Source organism: Saccopteryx bilineata, chromosome 8 (assembly GCF_036850765.1).
Source record: "Saccopteryx bilineata isolate mSacBil1 chromosome 8, mSacBil1_pri_phased_curated, whole genome shotgun sequence".
NCBI classification, from domain to species: Eukaryota; Metazoa; Chordata; class Mammalia; order Chiroptera; family Emballonuridae; genus Saccopteryx; species Saccopteryx bilineata.
The window spans coordinates 28,409,112-28,432,570 of NC_089497.1; the positions used below are offsets into that span (position 1 = coordinate 28,409,112).

General features: G+C 41.9%; 1 protein-coding gene across 1 annotated transcript in view; it reads left to right on the forward strand.

Moving 5' to 3' along the window:
* TOMM70 (translocase of outer mitochondrial membrane 70) overlaps positions 1 to 17,219 on the forward strand; it is a 48,759-nt gene extending 31,540 nt beyond the window's left edge. Inside the window, exons 8-12 of the mRNA XM_066241068.1 lie at positions 910 to 1,017; positions 3,060 to 3,176; positions 6,450 to 6,547; positions 8,531 to 8,653; positions 15,114 to 17,219. Coding sequence (XP_066097165.1) covers positions 910 to 1,017; positions 3,060 to 3,176; positions 6,450 to 6,547; positions 8,531 to 8,653; positions 15,114 to 15,267 — 600 coding nt within the window. The 3' untranslated portion in view covers positions 15,268 to 17,219. The remainder of the gene's footprint in view (positions 1 to 909; positions 1,018 to 3,059; positions 3,177 to 6,449; positions 6,548 to 8,530; positions 8,654 to 15,113) is intronic.
* Positions 17,220 to 23,459: the final 6,240 nt, after the last annotated feature.

Here is a 23,459-nt window from a genome sequence, read left to right on the forward strand (position 1 = left end):
AAATTAATAAAATGCTTTATTTTTCACTCCCTAACTTGCATGGGTATTTTTCCCTCCACTTTATTGGGGGTGGGGGGAGTGCATCTTACGGAGCAAAAAATACGGTACTTACTGAAAAGGAGAAAAGGCTACAAATACTGGCTTGTCAACTCAAGTTCGTTTTTTAGATGTTTCCAGTCATGGGTCTGGAATGCGTAGAACATGAAACACATTTAGTGAGCACTCTGAGTGAATGCTGGAATCAATACGATGATTTTTGCCGGCTTCCTGCTGTAAAAAGAAGCATTTAACCTGGACTGTCCAGACAGTACCAAAAAAACTCTTTTGAATGGAGTTTTACAATCCATATTTCTTTTATATATAGAAAAGAAAACGGTCCTCAATTTTAGCCTCATCTGGGAAACCCCTCGGCTTGTTGGACATAGCTGATGGGATGCTTTAAGGTGCAAAGTGTGGGCTATCCAAATAACACAGAAAACGAAGGTTCTTCCTAAATGACACTTTCCCTAATGTTTCTGTTTGAAGGGTTTGAAGAACTGTTGAAATTCTTAAAATCCTTGATATTTTGATCCTTACTGATAGTATTTTAAGATTAATTTGCTTTGAAAATTGAAAATATAAACATGTCTAGTTTTCTAGAAGAAAGGTTTTCTTGCTTAAGGGTGGTCAAAATTACACTACAAAAATGGTGAGTTTATAATGCTTTTTAAAAAATGAACACCAATTTTAAGTTTTTGACACTTTCCTTTAAAATTATAAGATTTTCTAGTTCACTGTCCTAGAAAGCAATTGTATATTTAATTACTACAGTACATGCTTAGCATTATGCTGAGCTGTGATAAGAGATAGTAAAAGGTAGTTGGTGGTGCGCCTAGTTTGAGTTGTTTGTTTATGTATTTTTTTTCTTAGTTAAAAATACTGCTTGACCAAGTTGAGGAAGCAGTGGCAGATTTTGATGAATGTATTCGACTGAGGCCTGAGTCTGCTCTTGCACAAGCACAGAAGTGTTTTGCATTGGTAGGTTCTACTTTCTTCTGTATATTCCTAACCGTCATTTTCATTTCCCCATTAGTAATAAAAGTGAGTATCTCATTGTCTACAAAATGATCTCTTTCTTTTCCCCCCAAAGGCTGTGTGTGGGGTAACACGTGAGCTGAGAGAAATGGAAGTGTGAATGTGTGTGAATTGAGGTTTGCTCCTGTATTCTCTGGATGTAATGTTTGAGTTCATCTTGAGAGATGTTTGTCCCTGAATAGCACTGTTTCTCCCGCTCCTCGACCATACACCAGTACAGTAGAGAGCAGAGCATTGTTAGGAAGCTACAGCCGTCATGACACGACTGCTCTCTCATCTCACTTTTGTCAAGCTATTAATATTTGGAAGCACACTGCTGAAAATCAAGTAAAATAAGTCTATTCATTGAGGTACTTCTAGTTAGCTCTATAGCTTGAGTCCTAAAAGAAAATTCCTTTTAAGGAAAGAAATTGGGCCACATATACTGCTTAACAATGAGGATTTGTTCTGAGAAATGTGTCAAAAGATGTTCTTATTGCGTGTGGTTTTGTCATTGTGTGAACTTACAGAGCAGGGGTCGGGAACCTATGGCTCGCGAGTCAGATGTGGCTCTTTTGATGGCTGCATCTGGCTCGCAGATAAATCTTTAATAAAAAAATAATAATGTTAAAAATATAAAACATAAAACATTCTCATGTGTTATAATCCATTCGTTTTCTACTGCTCATGTTCATGGTTGCGGCTGGAGCCAATCACAGCTGTCCTTCGGGACAGCACCAAATTTTTGTTGGATAATGCATAACGTTCACGGGTCGTTGTATGGCTCTCACGGAATTACATTTTAAAATATGTGGCGTTCGTGGCTCTCAGCCAAAAAGTTTCCCGAGCCCTGTTATAGAGTTCACTTAAACAAACCTACTGGTAGGTTTAGATGGTACAGCCTACTACACAGCTAGACTGTACGTTCCCCCATTCCTCTGAGGCTGCTAACCTGTATTCTGGTTACTGTATAAACAACATAATACTGAATCAAGCATGAGAAAACGATGCAGTTAAGAGATGCCCTTGAGGTCTCTATTTTGAAATGTTAACTTGAATGAATCCATACATTTTTCTGCTAGTTCTAAACCAAATTATCTTCTCAGCTTTTTTCAAAACGGAAATCAGAATATAGCGGAAAAAATCATAAAACTGAAGATAAGTTGTGTGCAGTTAAATCTTATAATTTAGTACATCTTGTATTTTAAATTGTGAACTCTTAGTGGTAAGCATAGTACCTTGTTTTTATTTTTAAAAACAGTAAAATACATATTGTATAAAAAGGAAGAGACGTAACCATGAGGTGTATGAGGCTATGCCCGTGAAACGCAGCACACTGTTTCACAGCGAGCATCTCTGTGAGTAGAGAGGTCCTCGGAGATCACAGTGTTTGGTACAGTCTAGTAAATACGTAATCAGTAATGTCGTCGTTATCGGCATCAGTTATTGCGTGCTGTACATAATTACATAATTACATGTGCTCTTCTCTTCCCTGACTGGCAGCATAGTAGGTTTGTTCACACTGCCATCACCAGATATGTGAGGAATGCATTGTGTCACGATGTTAGCACACTGAGTCACTAGGCAACAGGTATTATTTAGCTCCATTGAAATCTTATGGGACCACCATCATAAATGCTGTCCATCCTGTATAGTATAGATGAAAAGTGATATTAGATAAAGGAACATTGTAACACTTTTAATAAAAAGTGGTAATACGATTTAAAACTCCATTTATATGCAGAGTTAAGCTCCCACAAGTTAGGATGCTCTGCTCTAGACTATTGAACATCTTGGAATGTGCAGAGTGGCAGCTCAGTCTTAGCTATACATAGCCTGTGGGTCCCCTGCTGCTGAGACCCCTTTAGCAGCAGTCATATTAGCAAGTCACCTGCCTTTCTGGAAATACTTCTGTAATTTTGTGTGACTATTATAATATGTTAACATTCTGTGAGTTTGAGTTCTTGATTCGACAGACCTGTTTTGATTTTTTTTTTTTTAAACAGTATCGCCAGGCATATACAGGAAACAATTCTTCACAAATCCAAGCAGCTATGAAAGGTTTTGAAGAGGTCATAAAGAAATTTCCCAAGTGTGCTGAAGGCTATGCACTGTATGCGCAGGTAAATGTGATTTTTCATGCTTTTTCAGTGGCCCATCCTTTTTATGAGAACTGTACTTCCGTGCTGACTTCCAGTGGGAAACTGAGAAAGAGGTGCTTTCCTGGCGGCAGCTTCTGCGGAGTCAGATGACTTCCTTCTCTGGTTCTTCGGGCCCCCAGGATGGTCCTGAGTCACCTCGGGACAGGCGCCTGGGTCCCACAGTGTGAAAGCCATGCTCCTAACGCATGGTATGGGAAGCTGAAGCAGAGCATTTCCCTCACCTCGTGTTTCCCTCTGGATTGGGTGTGTCCACTTCCTTACCGCAGGGCATGGGCTGTCTGCGGTCGGTGAGGGAAATGCCTGCGGAGGGGGTTTCTGTTGATCACTGTCCTTTTAAAGAAGGAGTTTGATAGGCGGAAACAGTTCGTTTTGATTTCTCTTCCGTTTGTCTAAAATGCTTGGTTTAGAATCGAAGGTTTGACATGTATGATTTAAATTTGAATTTAAATTTCACTTTTTAATTGTAGTCAGAAGTCTGAAAATTTACTAATTTTAAATCAGCAATTTAAATGAAAATAATTAGCTTCCTACAGCCACAGTGAGCCTTTTTCTTACGAATAATGATTTATGAATGACTTTTCTCTTAGTCTTCAAGTTAAAAGTTGCTTTTCATATCTATAAACCATCCATCTCAATACTCTATTATTTCTTTTTTATCTTTTTTTTTATTCCAAAGAAATGTTGTCACACCCACCTACACATCCCAGAAATAGGAAACACTATAAAATGACCATCGGTGGTAGATATCTACCTCCAAACCATTCTTAAGGTTGCTTGTTTTTCTTTTAAAGGTTTTTCATGCTATCCTCAGCTAATTTAAAAGAAAAACGTTCTACAGGGTAAAACTTTTTTTGAGGGGTTATTATGTGGGACTGTGAGGAGATTGATTTGTGTTGGATCTGTTCTTAAATAGTTCTGTATATCACTGTATTATCAGAGATTGAAATTCTGTAATAATTCTCTGGGGTGAAAAGTAAACCCAGAAATTCTTTAATCTCAGGAGTAATCTTATCAATTCAGTCTTTGATCTTAAAATTCCTAGGCAGGATGGTCATTTAAAAAAAAACAGCCAACCAACATTGGTTGCAGACTACCTGCTCTGGTTAATTATGAAAGCATGTACTACATAAAATCTTATAGAATGTATAGAAGTTAAAATAGGACAGAAGCACATTATAATTGGGTGACCTCTGAATAGGTACACTTGGGCTTATTAGGAACAAACCATAATGTGACAACACCATCCACATCACTGAAACGAAATTCAAAAAGGCTTTTTTGGTGCAGATTTCTATAAGCAACTAAAAGATCAAAGGCCACTGGATAGCTTTTAAAGAACCCACTGTTAGGAACAGCTCTCTAGAGCTTTTTTTTTTTTTTTTTTTTTAATTTTTCCGAAGCTGGAAACGGGGAGGCAGTCAGACAGACTCCCGCATGCGCCCGACCGGGATCCACCCGGCATGCCCACCAGGGGGCGATGCCCTGCCCCTCTGGGGGGTCGCTCTGTTGCATCCAGAGCCATTCTAGCGCCTGAGGCAGAGGCCACAGAGCCATCCCCAGCACCTGGGGCATCTTTGCTCCAATGGAGCCTTGGCTGCGGGAGGGGAAGAGAGACACAGAGAGGAAGGAGGGGGGGAGAAGCAAATGGGCGCTTCTCCTATGTGCCCTGGCTGGGAATCGAACCCGGGACTGCTGCACGCCAGGCCGACGCTCTACCACTGAGCCAACCGGCCAGGGCCTCTAGAGCTTTCTTGACTGCACATCTCCCTGCCACTGCGTTATCTTCAAAACGGGGTTTGGCACACTTGAGCAATCTTTATTGGCAGTGTTATTAGTCTGTTTGCATTGACATTTCTGTCCTTGGGTTTCTCTTCTTATTTTTGCTTCAATATACACACACGCACACACGCACACACACATATGTTACATAGTTAAACTTTTTAAAAAAAACTCCAACAGTGCCTGACCAAGCAGTGACGCAGTGGATAGAGCGTCAGACTGGGACACGGAGGACCCAGGTTTAAAATCCCGAGGTCGCCGGCTTGGGCTTGAGTGCTGGCTCACCAGCTTGAGTGCGGGGTCGCTGGCTTGAGCGTGGGATCATAGACATGACCTCATGGTTGCTGGCTTGAGCAAAGGGTCACTCTCTCTGCTATAACCCCCCCCCCCATTGAGGCACATAGGAGAAAGCAATCAATGAACAACTAAAGTGCTGCAACAAAGAATTGATGCTTCTTATCTCTCTTCCTTCCTGTCTGTGTCTGTCTGTCCCTCTCTTTAACTCACTCTCTCTCAAAAAAAAAACCAAAAAAACCTCAAAAGTTTTAGTTTAGATGCTAGTCAACTCTCAAAGTTAACAGTTTGAATGTGATCTGGTATACATATATAACTAGCCTTTCTTTTCTGCCATGGGATTTGCCTTAAAATAGTTTATTGTAGCTGCTTTCTTTCTCTCTCTTTCTCCCTCTCTCTTTCCTTTCCTTTCTTTTCTTTCTTAGAGGAGTGGAGATAGTGAGGAAGACTTCCACATGTGCCCCAGTTGGTATCCACCCGGCAACCCCATCTAGGGCCAGTGCTCAAGTACGGAGCTATTTTTAGCACCTGAAGCTGATGTGCTCCAATGGAGCTATCCTCAGCACCCAGGGCGATGAGGGCCATGATCAAACCAATTGAGCCACTGACTGTGGGAGGGAAAGAGTGAAAGAAGGGGGAGGAGAAGAGGATGGTTGCTTCTCCTATGTACCCTGACTGGAACTCAAACTCGGGATGTCCACACACTGGGCCAACACTATTCACTGAGCTATCAGCCAGGGCCTTTTCTTTCCCTTTTTAAGGAACTACTGATAACAGTAATACATACCTGAATTTATCATGACAAATGAGGATTGTCTTTAAATTCCTTTATAATATACTTTGATAAATTTTGAATAAGAGACATGAATGTACCTATGAAAATCTGGTATTAGAACTGGAACCAAGAGTGAGATTTTTTTTGGGTTTGACAGTTTACCACATTGTTTGCTGTAGTATTTCACCACATGTCAAAAATAGAGGACAGTTAAGATTTTATATTTATAATCCATGTAAAAGTCCCAGTAATTTAATATTCCCCCAAACATCATAATTAGTTAAGAAGTGGATAAATGAAATAAACTGTAATAATTAATAAGTGATAAACTTGTAACTGTTTAGGTTGACAGTACCTTAATATAACTGAAGTATCTCCTCATCTAGGCATTAACAGATCAACAGCAGTTTGGTAAAGCTGATGAAATGTACGATAAATGTATTGATTTGGAACCAGATAATGCCACAACATATGTTCATAAAGGGTATGTATTTCTGTGGTTCTTTTTGTCCCAGTAAAAAACTAAATTTCTTGCATAGTACTAAGGTGGATATTTTTGGTCTTGAAGAAGGGGACTACTGTAGAGTATCAGTGAGCTGATTAACAAATATATTAATGGTGGGGGTTCTTTGCTTCACTGGGTTTTTTTGTTTTTGAGAGACAGATGGAGAGAAATGATGAGAAGCATCAACTCCTAGTTGCGTCACTTTAGCTGTTTATTGATTGCTTCTCATATGTGCCTTCCCTGGGCTGGCGGGGGAGTTCCAGCCAAGCCAGTGACCTTGGGATCGGGTCAGTGATCCCACACTCAAACCGCAGTCCTCACAAGCTGGACAAGCCTGGGCTCAAGCCGGCGTCTTCGGGGTTTTGAACCTGGGACCTGAGTATCCCAGGTCGTTGCTCTATCCACTGAACCACAACTGGTCAAGCTTAAGTTTAAATTTTACTTGTTTCATTCTTGTATAGCAATTAATAAACGTACTATTTTAGCTCTAGCTTAAGGATTTCATTTCTGAACATCCTGTGAAATGTTACTTGTGTCAGAATGGGAAACACGTAAAATGTTATTCCTGTTTTTGTGTATTTGAATTATAAAAAAAAATCTTATTTAAATTTATACAAAGTAAAAAATTAAGCTTACAAATAAGTTAGTAATAGACCCCAGATTTTTGGACATTTTTTTCTCTTTTGTGTGTATGTGTGGGTGGAGGGGAGGAAGATGAGAAGAATCAACTTATAGTTGTGACACTTTATTCACTGATTGCTTCTCATACACCTTGATTGGGGGGGTGGGGGGGCTCCAGCTGAGCCACGACCCCTTGCTCAAGCCAAGCAAACATGGGGTCATGTTGATGACCCACGCTCAAGCCGGTGACCTTGGGGTTTCAAACCTGGGACCTCAGCTTCTGAGAAGGATGCTCTATCCACTGAGTCACTCTTTTATTTTTAATTTATTGATTGATTTTAGAGAGGCAGGAACCTAGGTCTGTTTCTTTATGTATCCTGCAATGGATTGAACTGGCGGCAACATCTGCACTTTGGGATGATGCTCTAACCCAGTGGTCCCCAACCCCCGGGCCGCGGACTGGTACTGGTCTGCAGAGAAAGAATAAATAACTTACATTATTTCCATTTTATTTATATTTAAGTCTGAACGATGTTTTATTTTTAAAAAATGACCAGATTCCCTGTTACATCTGTCTAAGACTCACTCTTGACGCTTGTCTCAGCCACGTGATACATTTATCCGTCCCACCCTAAAGGCCGGTCCATGAAAATATTTTCTGACATTAAACCGGTCTGTGGCCCAAAAAAGGTTGGGGACCACTGCTCTAACCAACCAAACTATGCAGCCAGGGCTCTTTTTTTAATTTAATTTTTTTATTCAGATATAATTGGCATATTACTTTCAGGTTTACAGCATAATAATTTAATATTTATATTTATTATGAAATGATCACAATAAGTCTAACCTGTCATTATACATAGTTCCAGAATTTTTTTCTTATAAAGAGAAAATTTCAGATCTATTGTCTGAGCAACTTTCACATGTGCAATACCGTTTTGTTAACTCTAGTCACCATGGTGTACATTACATTGCCATAATTCAACTTGTTTTTTAACTGGATGTTTGTATCTTTGACTTCTTTCCATCACTTCACCCATCCCTCACTTCCTGCCTCAGTCAACCGTCAGTCTATTTTCTGTGTCTCTGAGTTTAGCAGAATGCCCTCAAGGTACATTTATGTTGTTGCAAATAGCCGTGTTTCCTTTTTTATGGCTTAATAAAATATTATTCTTTGTGTGTATGGGTGTGGGTGTGATGCCATATTAATTTGATGCTGATTATATCTGTCTTAGATGTCTTGTTTTTGTAAATTAAATTATTCAGTGAGGGCAGAAGTGAACCGTGCACTTGTGTTGGTACCGGCCCATGGTCATATCTGATGCCCTTTTTCATTTACAGTTTACTCCAGCTTCAGTGGAAGCAGGATCTGGATAAAGGTTTGGAGCTTATCAGCAAAGCCATCGAAATAGACAGTAAATGTGATTTTGCCTATGAAACGATGGGAACTATTGAAGTGCAAAGGTAACTTTTTGAATCTATTATGGGGAAATTTACTACAGTTCTGTGTATATTTTATGTATTTATTCTCGTTACAGATATGTTGTCAATCCATTTTTTTAAAATTTATTGTGTTAACATGGTTTCATGTGTCCCACTCAATATGACACCCTCCACACACCTCATCGTGCCCCACGCACAGTCTCTCTCCACCCCCATTCCCCGTGCCCCTCCCCTACCTCCCCCACTCCCCCTCTCCCTCTGGCTGCTGCTGCCCTGTGGTCTGTATCTATATAAGTGGATTTATTACCATTTAATTTTTACTCGTCATCCTAGCACAGGGGCAGGAGGGAAATACTCCTTCCAGAAACGGAAGGGCCATGGTGCATCTCCAGTCTGTCTGCAGGCCGACAGAGCTGGGGGCTCTTTTCTCTGTGTGTTATGTATGTGTGGTTTTGGCTAATCCCTTCACCTTCTTTGGTCCGATTCCCTTCTCCCCTTCCCTCTGACAGCTGTCCATCTGCTCCCTGTGACCCGCCTCTGTTTCTCTTTTGTTCCTCAGTTCACTGTGTTCATTAGAGTCCACATATAAGTGAGATCGTACAATATTTGTCTTTCTCTGCCTGGCTTATTTCACTTAGCTAATAATCTCTAGGTCCATCCATGCTGTTGCAAAAGGTAAGATTTCCTTCTTTTCTGTGGCTGCTCAGTATTCCTTTGTGTACATGTACCACAGCTTTTTTATCTATTCTTCTACTAATGGACACTTAGGCTGTTTCCAGATCTTGGCTATTGTAAAAAATGCTGCAATGAACATGGGGGTGCATATCTTCTTTAGAATTAATGTTTTGGGCTTCTTAGGATATGTTCCTAGAAGTGGGATAGCTGGGTCATAAGATAGTTTTATTTTTAATTTTTTGAGGACTCTCCATACTGTTTTCCACAGTGGCTGCACCAGTCCGCATTCCCACCAGCAGTGCAGGAGGGTCCCCTTTTCTCCACACCTTCATTAGTACTTGTTGTTTGTTGATTTACCGATAGCCATTATGACAGGTGCAAGGTGATATTTCATTGTGGTTTTTATTTGCATTCTCTGATGATTAGTGACATTGAATGTTTTTTCATATGCCTATTGGGCATCTCTATGTCCTCTTTGGAGAAGTGTCTATTTAGGTCCTTTGCCCATTTTTTAATTGGATTCTTTGTCTTTCTCATGTTAAGTTTTATAATTTCTTTTTAAATATTGATTGTTAACCCCTTATCAGATATATCAGTAAATATGTTCTCCCATAGAGTAGGTTGTCCTTTTATTTTGTTAATGATGTATTTTGCTGTGCAAAAGCTTTTTAGTTTGATACAGTCCCATTTGTTTATTTTGTCCTTTACTTCACTTGCCCGAGGAGATATATTGGCAAAAATGTTGCTTCCAGAGATGTCTGAGAGTCTACTGCCTGTGTTTTTTACTAGGACTTTTATGGTTTCATAGATTTAAGTCTTTTATCCACTTTGAGTTTGTTTTTGTGAATAGTGATCTCGGTTCTTTGGGGGGGGGGGGCCTGTCCCATCTCCCCAACACCATTTATTATAAAGAGATTGTCTTTACTTGGGCAGGGAGGACTCTTGGTCAGGAACTCGGTACTGGGAAAGGGGCCTCTACTCCAGACACTAATCCCTGAGCCACTGCTGGACATTCTGATTCTGTGTCTCCCCAGAGCGGGAGCGGCAGGCTCAGGTTGGGTTCTTTCCACGGAGGAGTCCATGGCGTTAGGGCGGAAGATTGAGAGTCTTCTGCTTGGGCTGATCGGGCCCTTCCCCCAGGAGGCTAAGCTGCTGAACCGGGCCCAACAGTAGGCTCCAAGGGGCTCACACTTTTAGTGTTTGAGCTCTAAGCCTGTCGCCCTTCCCCCTGTGGAGCTTAGCCCAGCAGGGCAGGGTATCAGGGACTTGGGCCAGCTGACTGGGAGGCTGTACCTCGTCCGGTCTATGCAAGCTGCTGTGCAGGTGCTGACCACAGAGAGGATTGCCTCAGCCGGGTTTGGTGCCTGCTGACCTCCCTTTGGCTATGCTGCTGTTCATGCTAGTTGGATCCTGCTCTTGATGTCCATAGCTGGCCACGGGGTGTGTTGGGCCCCTTAGGAGGGAACCTGGTGCAGACCAGTTAAAACACTGCCTGGAACACCCTCACCAACTTTTTTGGAGCTATAAGCAAACCAGAGTTTGTGGCTTCCTGTCCACGGACCAAGCTGCACACCTAAGCTGTCTTTTACTAGCACTGGGCCTGGAGGCAGGTCAGCAAAAGTCACAAGGTTCCCCGAGAACTGCCTCCTGCCTTTTTCTGCTGGCTGCTCGTTGGGCTGGGCTTCTAAAAAACCCTCTGGAGTGTAGAGGCTGGGGCCAACCCGGCATCAGAAAGGGGGCGGGTGTGATTCCTACCCAGGGCCCCAGAGAGCCGTCTGTCCTGACTTTTTTCTCAAGCCGCAGTATCAGTAGGGCGTGGCCACTAGGAGCCGAATGGCTGTGACCTCTGAAATCCAGAGATTTGGTCTGCCAACACCCGGACCATTTCTACTGAATTTCCTGGGAGGCAGAAGCTCCAGCCGCAGTGCCAGACAAATGAGTGACTGTCACCCCGAGTCTTCTCAACCCCGAGCTTCCTGGCCTAGGCTGCTTGCTTCTCCGCAGGGCCCAGGACCCAGAGTAGGGCAAGGAGATTTCCTAGAGTGGGTCCGTTGCTTTCTCCCAGGCTGGTGCCGCAGGAGGCAATGGTTCACCCAAGAAAGATGGCAGCAGTGCCACCAGAGGAGCCGCACAGGGCTCCGCTGGTTCCCTGGTGCCGCCAGCCTCACACTGCTCTCACGAGTCTGCGCAGCCCTCGGGCAAGTGGCTGTGAACTGATTCTCTGCTTCGGGGCTCTGAAAGCAGGGTGCCTGCGTCTGAGAAGTCCTGTCTGTTTCTGACAGAAACCTCACCTCTTTTCACTGCCAGATGCGCTGTGGGCACCTCTAGGCTCTGGTGCTCCTGGCCTGGGGCTTAGGACCCACTCCTCAGGGGACCTCACCGCTGAGAGGTCCCCACGGAACCTCACCTGCCACTCTTGGAAGCGGGGAAGCCTTTTCCCTGTTTCTGCCCTTCCTCCGTCTCAGTGTGGCTTTCTGAGACTCCTCGGGTAGGACTCCTCTTCAGTTAGTCCTGAGTTGGCTCTTCAGGGTGATTGTTCTTAAGTCGAGTTGTAACTCCAGTCTAGTCCTGGGGGGAGGCCGTTTACTCTGTTGTCATCTTGGATACCCAATGTCAGTGAAGTTTTTCAGTCTGAGTATGTCATGCCTTTGAGGCATACTTCCCTCAAAACTGTACAACTTTTATCTGCCTTGTTTCATTATTTTTCCAATTTAAAGGTCAGTTATAAAAGCTGTGTGGCGATCTTTCTCAGATACCTGTTGTAGATTCTCTCCTTTTCTCGCCTGTATTATTCCCGTTGGAGAAAAGCCTGCCGTGTACTTAGGTAATACGACAGAGTGTAAGGACTGGCCCCAGGTTGCTGAAGATCTAATCCTACCAGCCGAGAAGCGGCCCGCCGAGTTCTGGGCATGTTGCAACATCATCTTTGAGCCAGAACTTTCTTTAAAATCAGGGAGTTTAAGATTTATTTTGCAACTCAGATATCCCATAACTTCTTGTTTTGTGTAAATGTTTATCCAGAGTTGACTTGAGACTGTTCATGCCGTAGAGTTCAGTGTAGTATACCATCTTAATACTGGAATTTCCATCCCCTCGAGTGCCTACTCTGTGGCCAGATACTGAATTTTAAGTGTTTTCCAAATATTATTTCCATTGATCTTGACACCAGTCTTTAGAAGGATCCTCAGTGTAATTGAAGAGTATAGAAACTGATACCCAGAAGTTGACAAGGTTACACAGTGAGCCAGGTAGACAGGACATGAGCCCGTATTGCACTAACACGAAGTAAGTGATCTTACCGCTACTGCTTGTCAGAACCAGTACGAGTTGTCTCAGTTCTGTCCTTCGGCCCCTCCTGCGGTCTCCGGCTCCAGAGCTGGCAGCATATGTAAATAGGCTGATGAAAAATTTCGTGATTCTTGCCTGACCAGGTGGTGGCACAGTGGATAGAGCGTCCCAGGTTCAAGACTCCGAGGGGGCCAGCTTGAGTGCGGGCTCATCTGGTTTGAGCAAAGCTCACCAGCTTGAACCCAAGGTCGCTGGCTTGAGCAAGGGGTTACTCAGTCTGCTGAAGGCCCACGGTCAAGGCACATATGAGAAAGCAATCAATGAGCAACTACAATGTTGCAATGAAAAACTGATGATTGATGCTTCTCATCTCTCCGTTCCTGTCTGTCTGTCCCTATCTATCCCTCTCTCTCTGACTCTCTGTCCCTGAAAGGAAAAAAAAAAATTCGTGATTCTTTTGAACCATCTGTATACGTGAATGGTAAATTATTTCCTAATTGCCAATTTGTTAATGTGAATAAAATATTCTCCTATTAGAATAGGATGGGGTAGTGCTTCTTAACTTTTTTGAGCAAACCTATAGATTTCTCTTAGAATAATGCATATATAAAAACACTTCGCATTTAAATTGTTCATAGAGCCTGGGTTAAGGTTCCCTGACTTAATGAGGTTTGGTGGATTTTAATCATGTATTTTTATTCATGTATTAATTGTACTTTAAGAAATTCATTCTAAATCCTGCCTTACAGCCCTGGCCGGTTGGCTCAGCGGTAGAGCGTCGGCCTAGCGTGCGGAGGACCCGGGTTCGATTCCCGGCCAGGGCACATAGGAGAAGCGCCCATTTGCTTCTCCACCCCTCCGCCGCGCTTTCCTCACTGTCTCTCTCTTCCCCTCCCGCAGCCAAGGCTCCATTGGAGCAAAGATGGCCCAGGCGCTGGGCATGGCTCTGTGGCCTCTGCCTCAGGCGCTAGAGTGGCTCTGGTCGCAATATGGCGACGCCCAGGATGGGCAGAGCATCGCCCCCTGGGGGGCAGAGCACCGCCCCTGGTGGGCGTGCCGGGTGGATCCCGGTGGGGCGCATGCGGGAGTCTGTCTGACTGTCTCTCCCTGTGTCCAGCTTCAGAAAAATGAAAAAATAAAAAAAAACAAAAAATAAATAAATAAATAAATAAATAAATCCTGCCTTACAAATAAATATGAATGGATGAATGAAATTGCTGATTATCTTACAATTTAGCAAATCTATTGTCTACCTAGTATCAGAACTCTTGGAGTTATTTTAAGTCTACCACTAATCTATTGTAGTAGATTAGTCACCCCAGTGGAACACTGTCCTCCTTAGAGTCTAACTGGCATAAATATGTATTAGAGACTTAATAATAAATATTGTAAGAGTATATGCATGGCCTGACCAGGCAGTGGCGCAGTGGTAGAGCGTCGGACTGGGACGCAGAGGACCCAGGTTCGAAATCCCAAGGTCTCTGCTTGAGCCCAAGGTTGCTAGATTGAGCAAGGGGTCACTTGTTCTGCTGTAGCCACACAATCAAGGCATGTATGAGAGCAATCAATGAACAAGCAATCAATGAACAATTAAGGTGCTGCAAAGAAGAATTGATGCATTGATATGTCTCATCTCTCTCCCTTCCTTTCTGTCCCTGTCTGTCCCTCTCTCTGACTCCATTAAAAAAAAAAAAAAGGTTACATGCATGTATGCATACACATAGCTAATACTAGTTACTCAAAACAGCTCTTGGTTCTTGGGAAATACATAAAGCCAAACCATACTTAGACTATAAAAGGTAAAGTATTATTTTTGATCAAGGATATTCTATTTACTCAAAAATCAGGTACTAATTACCAGGCATTAAAAGATTGTAGAAATTGAGAGTTGTCCTTTAAGGATCTAGTAAGATTGTGGTATAAACAAAATGTACATTTATCTATGATTGGAATGACCACAGAACTATAGAACAGAGAAGGGAAATAGTTTTCATGAAGATACTAGATATGAACTGTGCCTCAGAAAGGTGAGTCCTTGACCAGAATCAAGCAGAAAGGCACTAGATAACCTGATCGTTATGTGCAGGTATGGGTGTGTATATATATATGGGCGTATATACTGTGTGACGAGGGTGCAGGTGCACAGGGTGTGGACCTGGGAGGGGAAGGTCCCCGGGGACTGTTAATGTTCCTGAGGCTGTCACTTCTCCACAGGAGCCTTGTGATGCAGAAGCAGTTAGGACTTAGGAACCAGACTGGGGCATTGTAAATAGTCATTTCTCCACTCTCACCGCTCTCGTCTCTCAAACAAGACTACAATCGCTACAGTAATAAGCATATAGCATTTGTCATTGTAGCGAAGATTCATGAGCGCTTTTTTGTGTGCATTGTTTTGTTATTAAGAAGCATTTTATTAGAATCATAGTGAAATTTACTGGTCAGACTCCATGTAATGTCACTTCATCGCATTTTGTGGCATGCTTGTTGAATGAGACATTTCAAATTTTTGTTTTTTTAGAGGAAATATGGAGAAAGCCATTGACATGTTCAACAAAGCTATTAACCTGGCCAAATCGGAAATGGAGATGGCTCATCTGTACTCACTCTGTGATGCCGCCCATGCCCAGACAGAAGTCGCAAAGAAATACGGATTAAAACCACCAACATTATAAAACAGGGGGCAGGAACATGACCCTCTTTTTAAAAGTTTACCCCCTCTTCAACTGAATCCAAAAGACACTGTCATGAACTGTATTGAATGGTGGAACTTAGTATTTCCTGTCTGTGCTCGTCATGCGTTACTACATCCGTTTCCTGTCTAGGTGTGGGAGTGACTGCGAAGGAGTGCGCGGGGTTGCAGCTTTTATTCTCTGCAGCAGAAGCTTAGACCGTTAAAGGGTTAGAAAATAAAAGTTGCAAAGAGAGCAAATGATAATTGGCCATGCAAATAAAAACTTTGATTTGTTGATGTGTTTATGTTTTGTTTTGTTTTTTGTTTTTTTCTATTTTGAGGAAGTTGGGGGATGATTATGTTCTGGATTATTGCGTCTTTATGTATATATATGTGTGTAATATAAGTATTTTACAGCATGTATTTTTTTTTAACATAGTGCTGTCAAATAGGTTTCTTTTAGATTCAGTTAATCCCTTTTGGTTGATTTTAAGGAAACAAGTGGGGTTTTGTTCTTAAGGAAGCAAAATTGCGAGACCTTTAAAAACTATTGTCAGCATGCACAGTGTCTCCGATTGTGTAAAGCATACTCAGTGGCGAGTATTAAGCATTCTGACCCCCTTCGACTCTGATGGGTAGAGTACGTCATTCTGCAAGTCCACAGCAGCTGGAAGACAACTATTCATGGAAGAGTGGGCGGGGAAGAGGTCAAGTGAAAGGGACATGTGTTTTTAGTTGCTTGTAGCTATTTTCTGTAATAAGTACTTTTAAATAGTGTATTTTAAAGAAAATGCAGGTTGGGTGGTTGTATAAAGATGGAGTGTAAGATGTGGGAGTATTTAATAAGCTTAAAATTTCTAATGAAATGGGGCTAGAGGTTCTAAAAGGCCATAATTCTTGAAGCCAGAAGCCTAGTATTCTCCCAAAAATTAGGGAATACTTCAAAATGAATATGAAGCGATAAAATATCCTCTAATTTTTGTGAGCAGTATATTTCCTGAAGTTTAGTGCTTCAGCTATGGCTAAATGTGCTTAAGGAATTTTGAGCCAGTATTTTCAAAGATGCTGAGGACATGTGGAGTGCTTTTTAGTTCTGAGCTAGCCTTGGTCTCGAATTCTACGTGTGGGTGACTGCCCCCATCCAGGGCTTCCCTAGGGATACCGACAGCGGACTTCTGTTCATTTTACCTCTTTACCCTCTTACTTAGAAATCGGGGGTTTTTCCAGTTATCACTTTTATAGACCATCCTTTTGCTTATGCTGCATTTTCTGGTGTTCTTTCTGGTCTCTTGTTTTGAGATATTCAGGGTGGGGAGAGGTTTAAGCCTGAGAATAAGAAAACACCAAGCCTTTAGTTATACTGTTCTGAAAATTAAATCTAATTAGAGTTTACATTGTTGGGAGTAAAGGAGCAGTTTACCCCTCTCTTAAAGGGTGCTTTAGCCTATTAAAACCAAAACGATTTTGTCTATTAAATGCTGTCTTTTTAGAAACTATTAGAAACGACTCCCTTCCAAATTCAGAATCTGAAAAATACTGAGGGGGCCTTTAACTAATTAGTGGGAGGCAGTTAAATATAACAAATGATCTAGATAATGGAAAATGTGAAATCTGCATTTCTGTTCTCAAATTATGTTCCTACGATAACCTCTGAATACAGAAATGATCTACATCTCTGAATAACCTCTGGCTTTAAAAAAAAGTTTTTATTTGCATGGCTGCATCGACATTAACACTGATATTTCCTTCTACTCTTCTGCCTTTCTACCCCTCGGGGTTACATAGAAAGCACACAAGGAGACAAGCATGTGCCATCCAGTCCTGTCATTCCATCCTCGTGACTACTGCCTGTTCTCAGAAATATTTGAACCTGCACTGAAGCTGCATCTGTCTGTATCTTTACTTTTGTAAATGACCTCACATGTAAATTCACCAAATAAATATTACATTCAAGTTTTTCTATCTATTCTTGAAATCTGTTTGCAAGCCATTGATAGAATGTATAGTCCCCCAAAAGATAGCCACATCTTGATTCCCAGAACCAGTGATTGTTAATTTCTGTGACAGAAATAAACTTTGCAGATGTGATTCAATTAAAGATTAAGGGAAATACCAGATAATGAGACCAAGGTCACACTGACATTAGGTTTAGAGGGGCAAAAGGTCTTCAAATACATCTTTAGTAATCTTTGCCAGGGAAGTGTCCCTGGAATGGTGAGGGCAGAACAGGGCTGCAGGGTCTGAGAAGTAACTCAAGAGAATTCACTGGTGAGCAGTAATAACTTTTTTACCTCCTTTTTTATTATAGCATGAGAGGGACAGACGGGAAGGGAGAGAGAAGAGTCATTTTTTCATTGCAGCACCTTATTTATTAGATTGCTTTCTCGCATGTGCCTTGACCAGGGGGTCTCCAGCTGAGCCAGTGACCCCTTGCTCAAGCCAGCGACCTTGGGCTTCAGGCCAGCAACCTTTGGGTTCAAGCCAGCGACCCCTAAGCTCAAGCTGGTGAGCCTGCTGGCAACCTCAAGGTTTCAAACCTGGGTCCTCTGCATCCCAGGCCGATGCTCTACCCTCTGTGCTATCACCTGGTCAGGCCAGAAATTACTTGAATAGAAACTGGGTGGGAAAAAGTTACAGGATGGCATGGTTTTAGTTTTAGTTTGAGGGAGAAAAATTGAGAATGAATTGATAGACACAATAGTAATAAGCATAGTCGAACATAAAGGAACACATTTGTAGAATTACACATTTCAGGATGAGGTGGAATCACCACACTTGGCCCACCATGCTTCCTCTTCCAGATCCTTGTTCATTCAGTAAATTATGAAACAAAGTAATTATAAGGGTACTTGGAAAAGCACCACTGTATAAATGTTTTAGTTATTTGACACTAGCACTGGAGCTTAACCTTTTTTTATCTTTTTGATTGATTTTACAGAGAGAAGAGGGGTGGGGAGTGAGAAGTATCAACTCACAGTTCCTTCCCTTTAGTTCATTGCTTGCTTGTTGCTTGTCATATGAGCCTTGACCGGGCAAGCCAGGGTTTCAAACCAGCGACCTCGGCGTTCCAGGTCGACATTTCTACCCACTGTGCCACCACAGGCCATGCTGGGGCTTAACTTCTTTAGTTCCTGATTTTGACAAGACCATTTTATCCTAAAGTGCATTCTCTTCCAACAACTAGCTTTATCCTCCAACGTGCACCCAGGAAGGAACAGATGATAATTTGACAGGAAACGTGAAACTGCAACACGAAGGAGGCAGGTCCACGGGAAGCCTGCAGCACTGGCCATATAGTATCCGGTCAGCACCGACGTCGCGGAGGGGACGTCTCCCCGATGTCCGGTCAGTGTGCAGACGTCGCGGAGGGGACGTCTCCCCGATGTCCGGTCGGGGACGTCTCCCCGTCCCCTAGCTTCACCAGACCACTTACCACCAAAACCCAGCCAGCACTGCTCAGGAGGCAGCATGAAAGACAACACTAGAGCCAGCAGAGAACTACGTTTAACCTAAAGACTAAGCCCTTTTGCACTTGGTATTCATCACACAGACCTAACTTTTGGTGGCAGGAAGGAGTCCCTTCCCTAAAAATCCACTTGATTTCACAGTCTGATTAGTCCTTAGTCATTTTAAAACCCGTAATGTTAGGAACTTCATTTGCAACCAATACAACACCCATTATCTGTCAGCTCTTAGCTTCAAGTAGCTAGGTCAAAGTTGAACAGCACACCCTGAAATATTAAAACATACATCATCTTCCCTGTAAGGGAGTCACTTCAATTATCTAAATGTGTTGCCTTATTTAAACTGCAGGTGACAAATTCCAACTTGTAGCAGACTTCAGAGTATTCAAGAAAAGCACTAACTCATTAGAAACTCAGGGAGTACAGGGCATTGAGTTACAGTGTTTTCATGGCCTTAGACTGCAGTGTTCTCTCCCAGTTCAAGTGGACTAAAATCAGGATTCTTTTTCATCGATCAGCTATTACATTCTTAAAGGTAAAACCAGGGGCCACATTATACAGACATTACACAGGAACAGAGGATAAAAATGACTCAGGAAATGCAAGCCAGAGCATAGCAGAGCAGCAAATTTAAACGCTTCAAGGAAAAAAAAAAGAATCTAGAAGTCTATAATCAGTAAAAATATCTTCTAAAAGGTAAAATTAAAACCTTTTCAGACACACAAAAGTTGAAAATTACCCAGCAGACTTACAAGAAATGTCAAAGTACTTTAAGCAGAAGGAAAATGGCTCTGTACAAAATAATGAGTCCTAGAAATGGTAATTATGTTAGTAAACAGGAAACTTTTACATACATCTAAATTTTTTTTTTAAATGAATTCTTTTCACATACTGGTAAGATTATGAATTACTAAGGCCTTTTTATTTATTTATTTATTTATTTTACGGAGACAGAGAGAGTAAGAAAGATGGATAGACAGGGACAGACAGGAATGGAGAGAGATGAGAAGCATCAATCATTAGTTTTTCATTGTGCATTGCAATATTTAATTGTTCATTGATTGTTTTCTCATACGTGCCTTGACCGTGGGCCTTCAGCAGACCGAGTAACCCCTTGCTGGAGCCAGCGACCTTGGGCTCAAGCTGGTGAGCTTTTGCTCAAACCAGATGAGCCCTCGCTTAAGCTGGCGACCTCAGGGTCTCGAACCTGGGTCTTCCGCATCCCAGTCTGACACTCTATCCACTGTGCCACCGCCTGGTCAGGCTCTAAAATTTCTTTAAAAGATTAGCGGCTTTTAAAACAAAAGCAGCATTTATTATGGGGTTCATCCATACATCAAAGTATGACAATACAAAGGGGGTGTGAAATGAAGTATATTACTGTAAGCAGAAATAAAGTAATGGATAAAGCAGAAATCTAGGCTTTCCCAGACAAAAAAAAAAAAAGGCATTTACTACCAAGAAACCTGCATTACAAACACTGATAAAAGGTACTCTTCTGCTGAAAACAAAGACAAAAGTATACAAAGATGACTTAAAAACAGGAAAAAAAAAGAAGCAAAAAACTATAAATCTTCTTTAGAATAGGATGTTAAACCACTGTAAAGATTTACGGAGGAAAAGGGGGGGCACTAAAAATAATTATAACGCCTGACCAGGTGGTGGCCCAGTGGATAGAACATCGGACTGGGATGCGGAAGGACCCAGGTTCGAGACCCCGAGGTCGCCAGCTTGAGCACGGGCTCATCTGGTTTGAGCAAAAGCTCACCAGCTTGGACTCAAGGTCGCTGGCTCATGCAAGGGGTTACTCGGTCTGCTGAAGGCCCGCGGTCAAGGCACATATGAGAAAGCAATCAACAAACAACTAAGGTGTCGCAACGAAAAACTGATGATTGATGCTTCTCATCTCTCTGTTCCTGTCGGTCTGTCCCTATCTATCCCTCTCTCTGTCTCTGTCAAAAATAATAATTATTATTATTACAACTACTTGTAATTTGGTAATGAATGCACAAATAAAAAGGGATGATTTAGGACAACAAAATAAAAAGGGAGCAGGAAAAGGACTGAACGGCTCCATGTGACAGATCAGAGGTAATCAGAAGAAAAAGGACTATTGTCATGTATGAGACGTTTTATATAGACCTTAATGGTAATTACAAAACAAAAAGAAAAAATTGAGACCCGTAACATAAGAAAAGAGGAAACAGAAAAAAACTATACAAAACTGCCAAGCTAAAATAGCATACAAAATCACAAGAGAAAAAGAGCAGAGATACAGAGCAACCGGAAATCAAAAGATAAAATTGCTATAGTTAAGTCCTCATATCTCAATAATCACCCAAAATGTAAATCAACTGAACTTACCAATCAAAAGGCAAAGATAGCAGGATGGATTAAAAACCAAGACCCATCTATATGTTGCCTACATGAGACTCACCTCAGCTCCAAACAAAGGCTCACAGTTAAGGAGTGGAAGTTAATAAGTCAAGCAAATATCATACAGAGAAAAGCAGGTGTGGTATTGCTTATATCAGACAAAATAGATTTCAAGATTTAAAATGAGTTAATATTCAAAATTTATAAAGAACTTATACAACTCAACACCAAAAGCCCCAAACAATCCAATTTTAAGAATGGGCAGAGGACCTGAATAGATACTTCCCCAGAGAGAACACACACACATACAGCCAACACACATGTGAAAAGATGCTCACCATCATTAATCATCAGAGAAATAGAAATTCAAACCACAATGAGATAGAACCTCACACTTGTCAGAATGGCTATCTAATCAATAAATCAACAAACAAAACACGTTGGCGAGGATGTGGAAAAAGAATACTCATGCACTGTTGGTAGGAATGCAGATTGGTGCTGCCACTGTTGAAAACAGTATGGAGTTTCCTTTAAAAAACTTAAAAATGGAGCTGCCTTATGGCCTAGCAGTTCCATTTCTGGGTATATATCCAAAGAACCCCCAAACATTAATTTGAAAGAATACATGCACCCCTATGTTCACTGCAGCATTATTTACAATAGCCAAGGTATAGAAGCAACACAAGTCCCCGTTGACAGACAAGTGGATAAGAAAGTTCTAGTACATATATTCAATTGAATATTACTTAGCTATAAAAAAAGAATGAAGTCTTACCCTTTGCAATAGCCATGGCTGGACCTAGAGGGAATTGTGCTATTCAGTGGTCAGCAAACTCGTTAGTCAATAGAGCCAAATATCAACAGTACAACAATTGGAATTTGAGAGCCAATTTTTTTTTTTTTTTTTAATTTTTGAGAGAGACAGAGAGTGAGTCAGAGAGAGGGATAGACGGGGACAGACAGACAGGAACGGAGAGAGATGAGAAGCATCAATCATTAGTTTTTCATTGCACGTTGCAACACCTTAGTTGTTCATTGATTGCTTTCCCATATGTGCCTTGACCATGGGTGGGCCTTCAGCAGACCGAGTAGCCTCTTGCTGGAGCCAGCGACCTTGGGTTCAAGCTGGTGGGCTTTTTGCTCAAACCAGATGAGCCTGTGCTCAAGCTGGCGACCTCGGGGTCTCGAACCTGGGTCCTCTGCATCCCAGTCCGACGCTTTATCCACTACGCCACTGCCTGGTCAGGCAAGAGCCAAATTTTTAAACTTAAACTATATAGGTAGGTACATTCCTTATCGAGGTAGCGCCTACATGTGGTATTTTGTGGAAGAGCTGCACTCAAGGGGCCAAAAAGCCGCATGTGGCTTATGAGCCGCAGTTTGACGACCAGGGTGCTAAGTGAAATACGTCAGACAGAGAAAGACAAATAGCATATGATTTCACTTCCACGTGGAATCTAAAGAGCAAAACAAGCAAACAAACTAGGAACAGACAGCACTGGCCAGGCAGCTTAGTTGGTTGATGCCTTGTCCCAATGTGCCAATGTGCCAAGGTTGTGGGTTAGACCCCTGTTCAGGATACATGTAAGAAACAAACAATGGCCTGACCAGGTGGTCATGTAATGGGTAGAGCATTGGCCTGGGACGCTGAGGACCCAGGTTCAAAACCCTGAGGTCATTGGCCTGAATACAGGCTCATCCGGCTTGAGTGTGGGCTCACCAGCTTGAGCACGGAGTCACTGGATTCAGCATGGGATAATAGACATGACTCCGTGATTGCTGACTTGAGCCCAAAGGTCACTGGCCTGAAAACCAAGGTTGCTGGCTTGAGTCCAAGGTCACTGGCTTGAGCAAGGGGTCACTCACTCTGCTGGAGCCCCCTAATCAAGGCACATATGAGAAAGCAATCAATGAACTAAGATGCCATAATGAAGAATTGATGCTTCTTATCTTTCTCCCTTCCTGTTTACCCCTCTCTAAAATAAAATAAATAGAAAATAGAAGAGTAGGGAATACTTTCTAATTTTATGAGGCCAAAATTTCCGTTTCCAAAAGATTACAGGCCAATAGACACAAAAATCCTAAAGAAAATACTAGCAAACTGAATGCAACAACACATTAAAAGAACCATACGTCACTATCAAGTATCATTCCACTGATGCAAGGGTGGTTCAACATCTGCAAACCAATATGACATACAACAGCAACAAAATATAAAAAGCATGATTATGTCAACAGATGCACATAAAGCACCTGACAAGAAACAACAAACACTTATAATAAAAATTATCAAATGGGTATAGAAGTACTATAACAGAATAAAGGCCACATATGACAAACCCTGAGTTAACAT